The following is a 14,609-nucleotide window of genomic DNA, read 5'->3' on the forward strand; positions in this document are numbered from 1 at the left end:
AGCTTGGCCCAAAATTGGTTAATTTCGCCTCTAGATGATTATCCTACTCTTTAAAAAAAAGATAAAAGAAACGATAAAAAAGAACATTTTTATTTATTTGTAGACGTTTTCTGGTAAAAGCGAGTGACTAAGAACTGTAGTCGATGAATCATTCAGCAATTGATTTGCTGGTTCGTCTCCATTTCTTTCCCAACCTGGAGACTGCGCAGAAGGCGTCGGGGGGAAAGTGCATGTGCAAGCAGAACTAAGAAAGTTCGCAGACCCGAGGTGCAGGATGTCCCGTTAAGGAGAAAAAAAAATCCTGCTGAGGAGCAGAAGCAACACAAGCTGACGGGCTGAAAGGACTGCGAACGGCACTTACCGCACAAGATATACTGTTAACCAGAGAAAATGGGCTTTCCGACGATATTCAGTTGTCGTCGGGGTCTTCTCAAATTGTTTTTGCTTCAGTTCATCGCGTTCCAAACAGTAAATGCTCGTCCTTCTCCTATTATCAGGTTTCCCGGAGACGATACCCCCAGAACAGACAAAGAAGTTGCTTTGGTAAGTTTCTGTCTTTTTTTTTTTTTTTCCTTCCTCAGGATATGTCTAAGTAGGTCAGGCAGCAATGAACTGTTTTTACCCCTGGAGTGCCAGAAATGAACAGGAGTAGTTTTCACATTATTTATTTCTTATTGCTCTAACCTATTATTTTATGTTTTTATCCAAACTTTAGCATTATCTAAACAAGTTTTATGGATGCCCACAAGACAGATGTAATCTTATGGTGCTCAAGGATACCCTGAAGAAAATGCAAAAGTTTTTTTCTCTGCAAGAAACTGGAGAGATTGATGCCAAAACTGTAGAGATCATGAAAAAACCCCGCTGCGGTGTCCCAGATGTGGCCAATTATAACTTCTTCCACAGAAAACCCAAATGGCAGAACAAGGACGTCACCTACAGGTCAGAGAATTAACAATAAAACACATGATTAGAGAGGCTATGGATTATGTTATAATGGGAGTGAGTGCCAATCCACTGTGACTCCAAATTAGTTCTCAAACAATTGCGGAGGTTTTAATCAGCTTGGCCTGCAAAATGGTTATGGCATTACCACTGGGTGTGATCTAATAGTTTTTGAGTTACTTGGCATGCTGCACTTTAGGAAACCGTTTACTGCACAGCACTATTTTAAAAATCTGTTGCTTTAACAATTGCCCATAAATCAAAGTTGTTGTACTGAGACATATTTGCCCCTGTCTGACCCTCTAAAACCAACCCCACCCTCTCCACAGCCTCCATTCCACACTACCCCCATCCACACAGTCTTGAAGTGCTTGCATCTTTATGTCTCGCTAACACCAGCATTCCTACACAGTATGTGTCAGGTCCTTTGTTTTCATTCTGTTTGAGGTTTACTATGATGTGGATGTAGTTTATTTATATCAGCGGTTTTGCATGTTCTGATCATTCCAGCCTCTCTGTCTGTGTGTTCATAAGAAAGACTGGAAGCCAAAGACAATAACAACTATGAGATCTTAGACTGTTTTCAGGAAAAGGACTGTGTAGACAGGCATACAAATGGGTTTGCGGCTGAACATTGTTTCAGGAGGTGCTTTTACAGATTACTCATATTGGCCTCTTTATTTTCCATGATCTTTAGTAAAGAAAGGAGAATTTGCAACACTCACAGATTGTCCTGATTGGACAATTCAAGTCATGCTTGTTTTTTTTTTTTGTTCTACTCAATTTGTAGAATTCTGGGTTACACTCCCGATCTGGATGAAGAAGTCATAAATGATGCTTTCTTCAGGGCCTTCAAAGTATGGAGTGATGTCACGCCACTCACTTTTACTCGCATCATGGATGGAGAAGCTGACATCATGATTAATTTTGGCCGCAATGGTATACTATGTGTATAAACATCACACTATATAGATATTCCATTTGTTATTTGAAAACTATTGTACATCTGTACTCAGGTGGGTTTACAAGAATCACAATTAATGAAGAAATGTATCAGTTTGTTTTATAATAATACGCATATTGTAAGCCCTCAAAATACTCCTTTTATTGGATCTGCCACATCTTTGTAATAGAATAAAGAGATTGTACCGCAGGATAAAATTCTAAGAATGTTCCTATAATAATTAGCACAAGTCAATATTTAAACAGAAGCTCACCGAGTTCTAGACTAATGCTGAAGGAGCAAAAACATACATCTTTTTAAAGTAACATTCTTTTCAAAGTGACTCTACATCCCGCCATCCTGTATTTTAGGAATTCTTTAAAGACAGTGGGGATTATGGTATTAACCCAGGTCATTCCAAACATAATGGTAATGGTAAATGGCCTGTATTTATATAGCACTTTATTAGTCCCTAAGGACCCCAAAGCGCTTTACATATCCAGTCATCCACCCATTCGCACACACATTCACACACTGGTGATGGCAAGCTACATTGTAGCCACAGCCACCCTGGGGCGCACTGACAGAGGCGAGGCTGCCGGACACTGGCGCCACCATGCCCTCTGACCACCACCAGTAGGCAACGGGTGAAGTGTCTTGCCCAAGGACACAACGACCGAGGCTGTCCAAGCCGGGGCTCGAACCGGCAACCTTCCGATTACAAGGCGAACTCCCAACTCTTGAGCCACGATCGCCCACAATAACCACTTGATATTTACCCACATTCTGTCTGGTCACAGCTGACTATATTCAGAAAGAATCTAGTAATTATAGGGAAACGCAACCGAAAATCGGCCGCTGAAGAAGACATGGAATTGTTGTTTCAGAAACAGAAATCTTTGAATACATGGACAAATGTCACATCATGTCTTAAGCAGTCAGTATACATGTTTTGATTGGTTAATGATGTCATCAATAGAGCATGGAGATGGTTACCCCTTTGATGGCAAGGATGGCCTCCTGGCTCATGCCTTTGCTCCAGGCCCAGGGATTGGTGGAGACTCTCACTTTGATGATGATGAGCAGTGGACACTTGGAGAGGGGCAAGGTAATGCAAGAATGCTAGTTACAAAAAGTGTATGCAGCAAAACCACCAGTGTCGATTTCTTAATTTATTTAGTTCTTCATTTTTTGCTTAGACTGTTATGTAAAGTTAATTTAAAACTTTGTCAGGTGAGAATTTGAAATTGTAGAAACTAATATAACTTTCAGATGCTATTTTCCAAGCATCTTTTTCTGGCACCTGACATCATATCAAACTACAGCCATCTGGAAGCTAAATTAAAAAAAAAAAACTCTATTGCACACATTTGTATTCGCATCCATTGACCCAGATAGTTTTACTCCCAAGTACTTCCCCTTTTTTAGCATCCTTATGTCTGGATATTTAATTTGTGTGGAAATAATCTATAAACCTATTTTCCATTTCTCTTGGTGCTAGTCTTAAACAGATGAACAGATGAGGATCTCTTGGATGAACTTTTATTTTCTCAATATGTGTTTGTTGTTCATACTGTTACATAAAAATCATTTGTACCCTGCATTATACAGTTTGGTTGGACATTTTTCAAAGCCTACTTTGAAACTGCTTTCCAAATTCTAGACAACAATATTTGCTTTAACTTCCAAGAAGTTGAAGCTTGCTATGTTATGTTAGCTTGCTTGCTATTATTATTACAAAAATTACCTTCTAAACATGTGTGAAACTAATGCTACAAAGTTTTATAGTGAATTGAGAAAGCATTATATGAAATCAAGCACCATAGAGCAAATATTCATATATCTTTACCCCTTTCTATACATAAGTATGTATCTATGTATGCATTCTTTGTTTTACAGTGGTGAAGGCGAAATTTGGCAATGCTGATGGCGAGTTTTGTAAATTCCCTTTCCTGTTCATGGGCACTGAGTACAACAGCTGCACAGCTCAGGGTCGTGATGACGGTTTCCTATGGTGTTCCACCACTTACAACTTTGATGAAGATGGCAAATATGGCTTCTGCCCTCATGAATGTAAGCTTACCCAGTGGGTCCCTTTTTTGTTAAAGCATATACTATATGTTTGACATGCAGCTGTGATGTCTGTTTGCACATTTTGCTTTTGAAACTTGTGATTTTTGTGGCCCCACATGACCTTAGGCGTGATGTGCCCTACTTGGATCTTATTGAACCAGACAAAACATTTAATTAGTCTTTCAGTACTGGTAAAGTAATACTTATTATCACATCATAGCTATACTCAAAGCTGTTCTGTTGTTTTTGAACATGAAGAAAGTAGGTTGGCCAGGAAAATGCTTTTCTTTTTAAATTTTGTTTTATTTGGAGTGAATTATGGAACATTTCTTCTCCAAGTTACTGCCCCACTTTACAACATGAGGCTTTGTCAAACATTTTGTTTATCTCTGTTATGTTGCTGTCCATGGTACTAACATGATCAGATGCTATTACAACTAACTGCCAAAATACACATGTTCAAAGTCATTTTATGTGATAAAAACATGAGTAAGGCCTGTTTGCACTGGAGTTTTCTATTTTGTTAAACTTTAGTTTTGAAGTAAAAAAAAAATCAAACAGTTCCAATGTACCTATTTTGTTAATTCAAGTTTATTGTGTTCCCTTGTGTTACATCACTACTTAGTGATCAAGGGTTTTGTATTACAATTGAATTTCTTTTTTTAGTTAGAAGAATGTAAAAACAAATACTGTTTTTTAATTTTATTAGGCCATCTGTAACTTCATTTGGTTTGTGATTTGCAGTACTTTTCACCCTGGGTGGAAATGCAGAAGGGGCTCCATGTAAATTCCCCTTCAACTTTCAGGGGGAAAAGTATGATGGATGCACCACTCAGGGCAGAGATGATGGTTACCGCTGGTGTGCCACTACTGAGGATTATGACCGCGACAAAACGTATGGCTTTTGCCCTGAAACTGGTAAGTGGTGTGTCATGTGTTGTCTTTTATTCACATAACATATAGCAAAATTAAAGATAATCGACATCAAGTTGATGTCCACTTAGGTGTGCATAGTGGTCACGGTCTTCATTATGCAATAACACTTAAATAAATAAATATTTCACTAGCGGTGCTTTTTTTGATGAGCAGTGCATAGTGCCTTGCCATATGTTGGGCTACAGGAATTCTGCAGCTGCGGTTTTTGGTTATGCTCGTGGTGGGCTGAATAGCTATAAAAGTATTTTAATGTGCAGTAGCAGGGCCTATTTTCCATTCTGTCAGTGGGGCTTGTTTTAGGGTTGAGGTACTGGGGTAGGGAGAAAGGCATACAGGGAGAGGTACTACCGTTGGTGCTTTCATCTGATTTTATTTGATTAGGGATGAAGCTTTGCTGCAGAGTCCTGTGTGAGAACTTGTACCGAATAAGAAATTATATTGTTTTTTTGTTTTACTCTTTCTTTCTTTCTTTCTTTCTTTCTTTCTTTCTTTCTTTCTTTCTTTCTTTTTTTTTTTTTTTTTTTAACACAAAACCACTCTTGCCAGACTGAAAATGATCTCTCTTTGAAAGAAAATCAATTTGGATGGGTGCATTTTGGTTGTGTGCCTAATGGATTAGTTATTGATGTTGTGTGTGTTGTGCCAGCTGCTTTCATCATGCTATTTCTGAACATCATCTGCACTCATTTCATAATAACCCAAACTTTTCCAGAAAGAAAAAAAAATCACTTTGCATAGTGAATCTATAAGATAATTAAGGAACTGAATTCAGTGCATATTTTGCATTTACTGTTTTGCATTTTGTTGCTGTTACCAGCAATGTCAACAGTGGGAGGCAATGCAGATGGAAGCCCCTGCGCCTTCCCTTTCACCTTCCTGGGAGACACTTATGAATCTTGCACCACCTCTGGACGCAGCGATGGCAAAATGTGGTGCGCTACCACCAAGAGTTACGATGATGACCGCAAGTGGGGTTTCTGTCCTGATCAAGGTAAAAGAATTTGCCAGTGGTATTTGGGGATATTTTTCCCAAGAGCCAGTGGATTGGAAGACACTGAATCTATCTTTTTCTTTGTTGTTGTTTTTTTACTGTGGAAAGATAATAGATATTTGTTTAAACTAACTTGTTTCTAGGCTACAGCCTTTTCCTGGTAGCAGCCCATGAATTTGGTCATGCTCTTGGTTTGGAGCACTCTCAGGACCCCGGTGCACTGATGGCCCCTGTTTACACTTTTACTAAAGACTTCAGGCTCTCCAATGATGACATCAAAGGCATCCAGGAGTTGTATGGTGAGAGAAAAATGCCACATATAGTCTAATACCAATAAGTGCCTGGGAAAATGATTGTGTTGTCAGTGGATAATTTGCAGACCCCTTTAAATAATAAATACTGTGGTAAATCTGACAACAGGTGTGCCAACAGACAAGCCTTTGCCTCCAACCCAGGGTCCTGTCACTCCAATGGATATCTGTAATGAGCCAGTGATCTTTGATGCTGTAGCACAGATCAGAGGAGAAACATTCTTCTTCAAAGACAGGTAATCATCTCAGTTAGCAACTTGATGTATCTTTTTAAAAAAAAAAAAAAAAAAGACTTAAATGTAAGAAAAGTCTGAAGCCCAGCAAAGTGTTCTAGATATGCAAGCTGTAATGTTCCCAGTTGCTCTTTTGAGTCTTAAATGTGATGTAAAGGCTGAGTTTGTGAACACTGAAAGCACTGCCAAAGTCCTGTTAAATTTCCTGTCTGTGATCTGTGCGAAGAGCGATAAAGAAAACGAAATTGCCTGCTTCAGGCTGTATCGTCTTGCGTGACTGAAACACAGCAGCCTGCACCAACTGGATTTCACAATCACATCACTGCAAACAATAAGCAGTTTGACATGAGGGTTCTTGTTAATTATGGTTTCTCTTTTTACAGTCTTGTGCCACTTGAAGATTGTGGGCATATTGTTGTTTTGTGATATGACAATTAGTAAGAGTTGAAAACAAGCTATCCCTCTACTCACGCAGTGACAACCAAAGTAGTCATCATTCATAAACAGTCTACACTCCTCTTCTCCACCGGCGCCAGTGAATCCAAAGTCATGTAGGTTTACTATGTGTCTGCTGGCTGACTCTGTAGAAAAGAAGTTGCATAAAGTCCTGTGGCTCGGTCAACAGTCTTTGTGAGTCAGGGTACTTCCCGTAGAAAGATGAACAGTTTCATTGCAACAGCTGAAGTTTGTTACAAACAGCTTACCCCAGTGGCATGTTACAAAAAGGAACTGTTAGGACAAACAAATGATGGGTTAGCTGTTGACATTGTTGACACAAACACTATAATTTCAACGTTAAGAGCTGCATATCCTGTCACAATCATTTGGAAATCAGCTAAGAGTAGATGCATCAGCAAAATATTCAAGAGTCAGTTAGCTTGGCTTTTTTCACTGAGTTACAATATTTTTCACCTTGCTGTGGCTCTAGCAGAGAGTGTGCAGTGAACCATGAAACTTTGGATCAGTTGTTGGTCATCAAGTCAGCTGAAATTATCTTTTTCTTCCATCTGAAATATTATATATCTTATTTAACTGTTGGGACAATTTTTTTAAAGTGAAAATTTTATTTTCACTTTAAGCATTGTTGAAGTCAATGCACACAGTCACATTAATGTAAAGGCAAGAACAAGTTTCCGACATACCTCGGCTCTCAGGTCACCGTTGTTTAAATAAAAATAATAATATCTTAAAAAAGAAATGACATTGTGTCTAAATGATAGGATGACAGCAGTGCTAAGCATCACCTACCTGGGTGGAATGTAACAGATGATTAAACTGTCATTTTGCAGAGAGATGCTATTCAGAGCAAACTGGTTCAGTTTAAGGTGGCTAAAAGTTCCATATACATATGTTACACTGAAATTTAGCTGAGCTGTAGCATATTTAGACTTTTTCCTGTTTGCCAGCTTTTTTAGCACCATTGTGCACTAATCTAAGCTGTTGTGTGATGTTTTCAAACACATTTAATTCAATATGACGTGAATTTTAGGTTGCTATGTGAAAATGTAATCAAGCAAAGTTTAAAAGTTATTCTGAAGATCAGGGTGGGAAAATGAGGACAGAGTATTATGAAGTTACTGTAGTGAACAAACAGTATATCTCACTGAAATCTGGGATCAGTAAAGTTTTAGTACAGGCCTGTTGGTCCAATTTCATAAGTTGCCTGAAGGGCATGTCAGACTTGTATGCTGCAGAGCTCTGGTACATGCCAAGTTTTATAGCTTTACAGAAAGAGCTGTACCCTCTGGGCTCTGGGGCTAAGCTCACTTGACTCTCCCACTGTAAAAGTGGAATCTCTCATTCTGTTAGCTCAGCATATTTATGTTGTGAGACAAATCTTAACGTGACGCAATGAGTAATACTTGCAGCACTCCCTGAGCTCAGCATATAAGTGGGTCTGTCTGTCTCGAGGCTTAAGGAGAAGGTACTTAGAAAGTCTGACTTATAGAAAATGTTTGGCCAACCTGCTGGTTAGGTCTGTTCTGAAGCGTAAGACCAGTGGAGATTGTTGTGACTGTTGTGCAGAGGCTGGTGAAAAACTGTTAAGAAAGACTGCTGTTTTATAGAAGCACTTTTGTTGAATGGTAGTAGTTAAAGATAATGACAGTATAAAAATACAATAGGCCTCACAAACACTGCCAAATACCTGGTGCACTTTAAACATATTTAGACTCAAAAATGATAAAGATCTGTTCTCCATCTACTGAATTCTTTTTCTTCTGGTTTGTGAATGTCGAATGTTTTCCTTTTTTATGTACACCACAATCCATGTCTGAGAGGATGTAGCATTAAACCCCACAAACCAAACTTTTTGTTTTACCATCATAACTCTCAAAGAAATACTTTGGTGTACCTTTTCCAGCTTCCCTGACAGATACTATTGTTACTCTTTCTTCAGTTGTGAAATTCTTTCTATCTTCTTTTTTGTTTTTACTCTGTTATACAATTTTAGTGCCTTTTCCACAATGCATTTTAGGCAAACTTATAATGTGGGTCAGTACACTGAGCCATTTAAATCAATGTGTTAAAAACTTATATTTCTCACAAAGCTCAGTTGCATTGTCATAATCATCAACCTGTATTTTTACACAGTTCAAACAGGACTTTGTTAAGAACAAATCCAAGATCAATGGATTATCTACTTCAGATGTTAGGGTTATTAGTAATTACCTGTATGAAAATAAAGGTAAATAAAAAAGAATAAAACAGACTCAGAGATCTAAAACAACAGGAGTGCTTTAGAAAAATCACTTGAATATTTTCTGTACGCGTATTCCCCTTACCACCCCTAGGCAGATCTTGTTTTTCCTTTTATTGAGTGCATACTGGAAGAAAAGAGAGGGAGGAGAGGATAAAATTAAAGCTCTGGTACAGACTGAAAACCCTCTGGATATTGTTAGTGCATGAACAGCAAACTGATCTGCAAGAACACAAATAAAATAATGACATTCGTAGATGGTTAGTTCAGACTGGAATATGTCTCATCTTTCATCCTGACAAATGTAACTTTGGGCAAGTGTTATGTATGCGCACTTCTATTTATGCTTGTTTGTAAAGTTTTATTCTCATCTTCACTTTATCATTATGACAACTGATCTTTGTTTTTGGCAAATCTTTGTCTGTCTAAAAAATAGGTCAGTGGAAAAGAGTATGGTAAGCTGCTATTGTTGCGCAGCTGTGTATTGGAAATCCGGGCAAGATGGGTCTTGTTCCGCTGGCGTCTGCAGCCTTGGTCCTAACGAGAACCAGATGCTCATGAATCAGACCATTGTGGCTGGCTCGGCCAGCGAAGCACTTGCACTAAAACCCCAATCTCTTATACACACAGACACACATGCTTTTTCTCTCTCTTTCTCTCCCCACCTCCTCATCAGCCCTCTCTGTTCCTTTCACTCTTACTTCTTCACTCTTATTTCTTCCCTAGCCTGTCTAACTCATGATTGCTCATCCACCCACTCTCTCTGCAGGTTCCTGTTCAGGTCAGTCAACTTTAGAAGCAAACCCAATGGACCAATGCTAGTGGCCACCTACTGGCCCGACCTGCCTGCCAAGATAGATGCTGCCTATGAAAATCCAGAGGAAAAAACAGTCTTCTTTGCAGGTATTCTGAGGAAAGCAAGAGACTTTGAAAAATGCACATTTAGATCTGTTTTAATATTGACATAACCCCGCACTTATAAGGTGATGAAGGAAACAGATGCATTACTTTTAATGAGTAATGAAGATGTGTCTTCCCCATTTTACCACTTGGATGCATTTCCCCTAATGGTCAGCCATTTCTATTACCTGAAACTTTAGGAGGCACCAGAATGTAGGCCAAACACTCTTAAGTGCACTGTGGACTCTTCCAGCATACTTATTAGTGGTTTATGAAATATTCACAGCATTTTACAAATATGACAACTTTCCTGAATACTGATGAGACTTACATGATATATCCATCAACTCTAAAGACATTAAGATGGTTTGGTAAATGTTCGACTTATTATCTCACTGCAAAATTGGTTCATAGAGTTAACCCTTGTGTTGTTCTCGGGTCAAAATTGACCCCTAGGTGAATGGCAAACAAGTATATGGGAATCCCGGGGACAACACAAGAATAAATGATAAAATGTTGATTTAAAGGTTTAGTGATTTTCATTAGAATAACATATTGTATGTATCCTAAAAGTGAGTTCTCTTTTTATCTTACTCTTCTCTCCCAGGCAATGAAATTTGGATTTATAGAGCTGATCAGTTGGAGACAGGCTACCCGAAAAGGTTGTCCAGCCTTGGCCTCCCCACTGACCTGCAGCAAATCGATGCTGCCTTCAACTTTAGGAAGAACAGGAAGACTTACTTCTTTGCTGGAGACAAATTCTGGAGGTAAGGAGAGTTAAAGTTTGTGCTAAGATTTGCATTTAATGTAATTAAAAGCCCTGTGTGACTCGACCTAGCTCTTGCAATTGAGGTCATAAACTGTTGCAGTTGTGTGCTATATCTGAACTGAGTTAGTGTTTGGTGTGACCTAAACGGTACAGTAACTCAACAGCTTGTAGTTTTTGCACATATGAAGCCGTAGTGCTGCGGACTGTTTGTTTTATCTGGGAAAGTGCCATTATGTGTTTCTGATGCACTTTATAAGATGCAAATCAACGAATGTCATTCAACAACAGAGGGTCTTTAAAAAAAGAAGTGAAATCATGGCTATCTCACTTCTATTGTGCATATTGCACTGGTCTGCAGGCTCTTTGACCTAAACAAACAGGTACAGCATGCTGGCCATATCCACAGTCCCTGTCCGATTGTAAATTGACTTTTTAGTGCATTTACAGCCACAAACCTTGAGTAACTGAGAGTAAATCATAATAACAATGCAGCCAGAACAGTTTGCCCTAACTAACGTCCTATGTTATTAAATAGCAATGATATTAGTCATTATCTGGCTGATGTGCACACACCCAATTTTTAACAGGCTAAAACAGAGAGCAAAGCAAAGCAGCAACTGTACTTTGATAAAAGGACTGTGCATTATAAAAAAAACATTTTAAACTTTTTGGCTATGGGAGCAACCTAGTTAACAGTCTGGATTGTTACTCAACTTCTTTTACTTTTATTCTCTTCTCTAAATGATGCAAGAAAGGAACAACAGTTTATGAAACTGATGGTCAGATTAGCTACTAAAGCTCTGAAGGCATCCTCTGACAAAAATGTCAATACACTACATATTTTTGGCACAGCATAGAGTTGTTCGGTGCTAAATTAATGCTATTGATGTACTACATGTTATATGTAAAACCTCAGATGTGATTTCATTGTTGTGTGTTTACAGATATGATGAGACCAGCAAGACAATGGACTCTGGCTTCCCAAAACTTATTGCGGATTCCTGGAATGGCATCCCAGATGGCATTGACTCTGCCTTCAGTCTTAATGGCATTGGTAAAATAATACTTTTAACAAGTAAATTTGACCAAAATATGGCAGGAACTGTTATTAGTATGTGAATGAATTTGCTGTACGATTCATACCATTGTGCCATTGCTGTACTCTATTTTCCAAGCAAGACTGATTTCAAGCTTTCAAGATATGGCAGTATTTAGGGAAAAGGATAAAAAGCTACACCTGCAACTTTGTTAGTTACAGAGCAGTGTAGTTCTTTCCACTGAAAACAATATATGAGTATAAGGTTTCATAGGTATATCATTTTAGAACACTGTCATATTTTAATTAGTACTAAACAGAAAGAACAGCTCAAACTAAGGAGGAGAAGTTTGATTCCGCCACATTTCATGGCAGCCCATGCCAAAGGAATGTCAAGACATTTGACTGGAAAATATGAATCAACCTCACTATGGTAGGAAAAGTCACAGGTTCCCCAAAATATCTTATTTTCTGGGAATCGTGAATGTTTGTACCAGATAATATAGAAAGCCTTCAATAGCTGTTGAAATATTGAAGTCCTGAGCAAATGGGGAACTTCCTGACTCTACCGCTTCTAGAGCCATGGCTCCAATATGCCAAGAATATGCCACACAACTGTTGCTATGCTCTGATAACGACACTAGTGTTTTTATGTGTGTGTGATTACTGTCTGCACAGCAGCATTCCTTCTGGTAAAATTGCAGGAAAATCCAGTCAGCTCTATCAGTGAGTCTGGCACTCTGCCTTTGTCAGTAAAACTCCTCATATACCAGAATTGAGCAAACAGTGACGCCTTCTAGGCAAAAAAAAAAAAGCGTTTAGAGGAGTTGGCTACACAAAGAATGTCAGGAAGGCAAATAGACCATAGGGAGTATTTCTGAAGTCAGGGAGTGATCAGTGGTTTTATAATGACAGAATTGTTGCATTTTTTGTGAGTGAATATCACAGGTTAGTTGACACTTACTTTTACTGCTGGTGCAAAGTGCATTGCAGCCACTGTGAGAAGTAAATGGTGAATTTTTAATGTGAAACCACCAGTAAATATATTTTGAGATTCTCACTGTCAGCCATGTATACTTGAGGTCAGAGGTGGTTAGCAAATTTTTGCTTATGGCAAGCAACCAGGGATTTTTTTCATTGCTTCTCTCCTAACATACAGACAGTGCTGTAAGTGTCACATAGCCCCTTCCCCACACCGTAAACAAACATATTTATATAAAGAAGGTCTTTCACCCTCTACAGAGGCGCCTCTGTGTACTTCCTCCTTAGCATAATTCAGAGAACGCGAGGCTTGACTTTGGCTTCTGATTGGGTATTTTAATTCTTGTACGCTTCTACAGAAGCTTGTTTATTTCACTGTTATTGCGTGGTAGTTTGTTTGACTCGAGCAAATTTAATAAAGAAAATTCTCAGCTTAGTAAATGTTTTAAACACAATGTGTATTCTGCTTGTCTTTCACAGACTACAGCTACTTCTTCAAAGGCAACCACTATTTCAAACTAGAAGACAGCAGCTTGAAGATCGTGAAGTTGGGTGAAATCACAAAGGACTGGCTCGGATGTTGAACATTTCCAAAATGTCTCACAACTAACTTGTGTAATGGTGACCTCTTGAGCCTAATGAGGACATTATTGTAGTATTGAACACAACTTAAGGTCGCTGCAGTGAAAACTGTTGTAATTTTTCTATCATGGCAACTCTGCACGCTTTCCTGCAGCCTGTATAACTGGTCTCCAGATTTGTAGAACGCCACCCCTGAACCTTCTTCGTAGGCTGAACATATGCAACTGGATATTTGCTACATTTCTGTGTGACTTTGACATTTTATTTGTTATGCTGTTATGCAGATTTATTACAATATGCACCCCATCTTTTATTATTTTATAGATTTTTTTTTTCCAAGTCAGACATCAGGTATGTCCACACTGCTTTAAATGCAGTGCTATACTGTGCTGGTCAATATTGCCTTTTTATACAAATTTGATTTCTTTAACACCATATGAGGAAATCATGTTGGCTTAGAATTATTTCAGTGTAATAAGTGCAGTTTTATAATTGTATCTGTTTAATTACTTTTCCCATTGTTGTGCACTACATTTGAAAGAATGAATTTGCACAATGTGACCGAAAATGGTGCTTTTAGAGATCGCTTTTTGCATATAGTCCTATATACATTATATTCTGTATAACTATGTCTGATCGGACTACTTAGTATCCTCTGGATGTATAAAAGTAGTATTCCCAGACACATTATCCTTCATTTGATTAGCACTTTGTTTAGGACTATACAAGGGAGTGGCACAATAGGAAGACCAAATTATTCCTGTGTCAACTCCATGTTACATTTCCCTACACTAATGGTACAGAAAGATTAATGGCACAGGTTGCCTCTAGAGGCTGTATAGGTTTCGTGCATAATGGAACCATGACAAGAGTACCGCAGTAGTATTGCTTAATTATCTTTTTTACATGTTTTTTCCTTGTGATGGTTTGTTTATGCTTTTTGCACTGTCATCAATAAAGATGGTCAATATAATAAATCTACAAAATTGTGAATGATTAGCCATGATATGTGATCCTTATCCGCTAGGTACCAAAAAAGAGAAGTGGAAGATCATATACCTGAGCTGCGGTAGTGCACTGTATACATACTCTTGCAACTTAAAGATCTGAATAAAACACATTAGTGGTAAAAGTAGATCTATAATGCTTGTGTTATGAACTTACACCAGTGTTGCTTTGTCATAGAGTTCATCTTTATGATATATAGTAAT

At 38.4% G+C, this 14,609-nt stretch overlaps 1 protein-coding gene across 1 annotated transcript; it reads left to right on the forward strand.

The window, feature by feature from the left end:
• Positions 1 to 196: 196 nt before the first annotated feature.
• Positions 197 to 14,533, forward strand: mmp2 (matrix metallopeptidase 2). The gene is made up of 13 exons (XM_084929392.1): positions 197 to 543; positions 716 to 942; positions 1,736 to 1,884; positions 2,868 to 2,996; positions 3,788 to 3,961; positions 4,706 to 4,879; positions 5,715 to 5,888; positions 6,032 to 6,187; positions 6,309 to 6,435; positions 9,900 to 10,033; positions 10,638 to 10,797; positions 11,744 to 11,853; positions 13,297 to 14,533. The coding sequence occupies exons 1-13, from the start codon at positions 391 to 393 to the stop codon at positions 13,398 to 13,400; spliced, it is 1,971 nt and encodes a 656-aa protein (XP_084785518.1). The 5' UTR covers positions 197 to 390; the 3' UTR covers positions 13,401 to 14,533.
• The last annotated feature ends 76 nt before the right edge of the window (positions 14,534 to 14,609 follow it).

The sequence above is a fragment of the Perissodus microlepis genome, chromosome 1, assembly GCF_051167445.1.
Source record: "Perissodus microlepis isolate ML-2025 ecotype Zambia chromosome 1, ASM5116744v1, whole genome shotgun sequence".
Classification (NCBI taxonomy): domain Eukaryota; kingdom Metazoa; phylum Chordata; class Actinopteri; order Cichliformes; family Cichlidae; genus Perissodus; species Perissodus microlepis.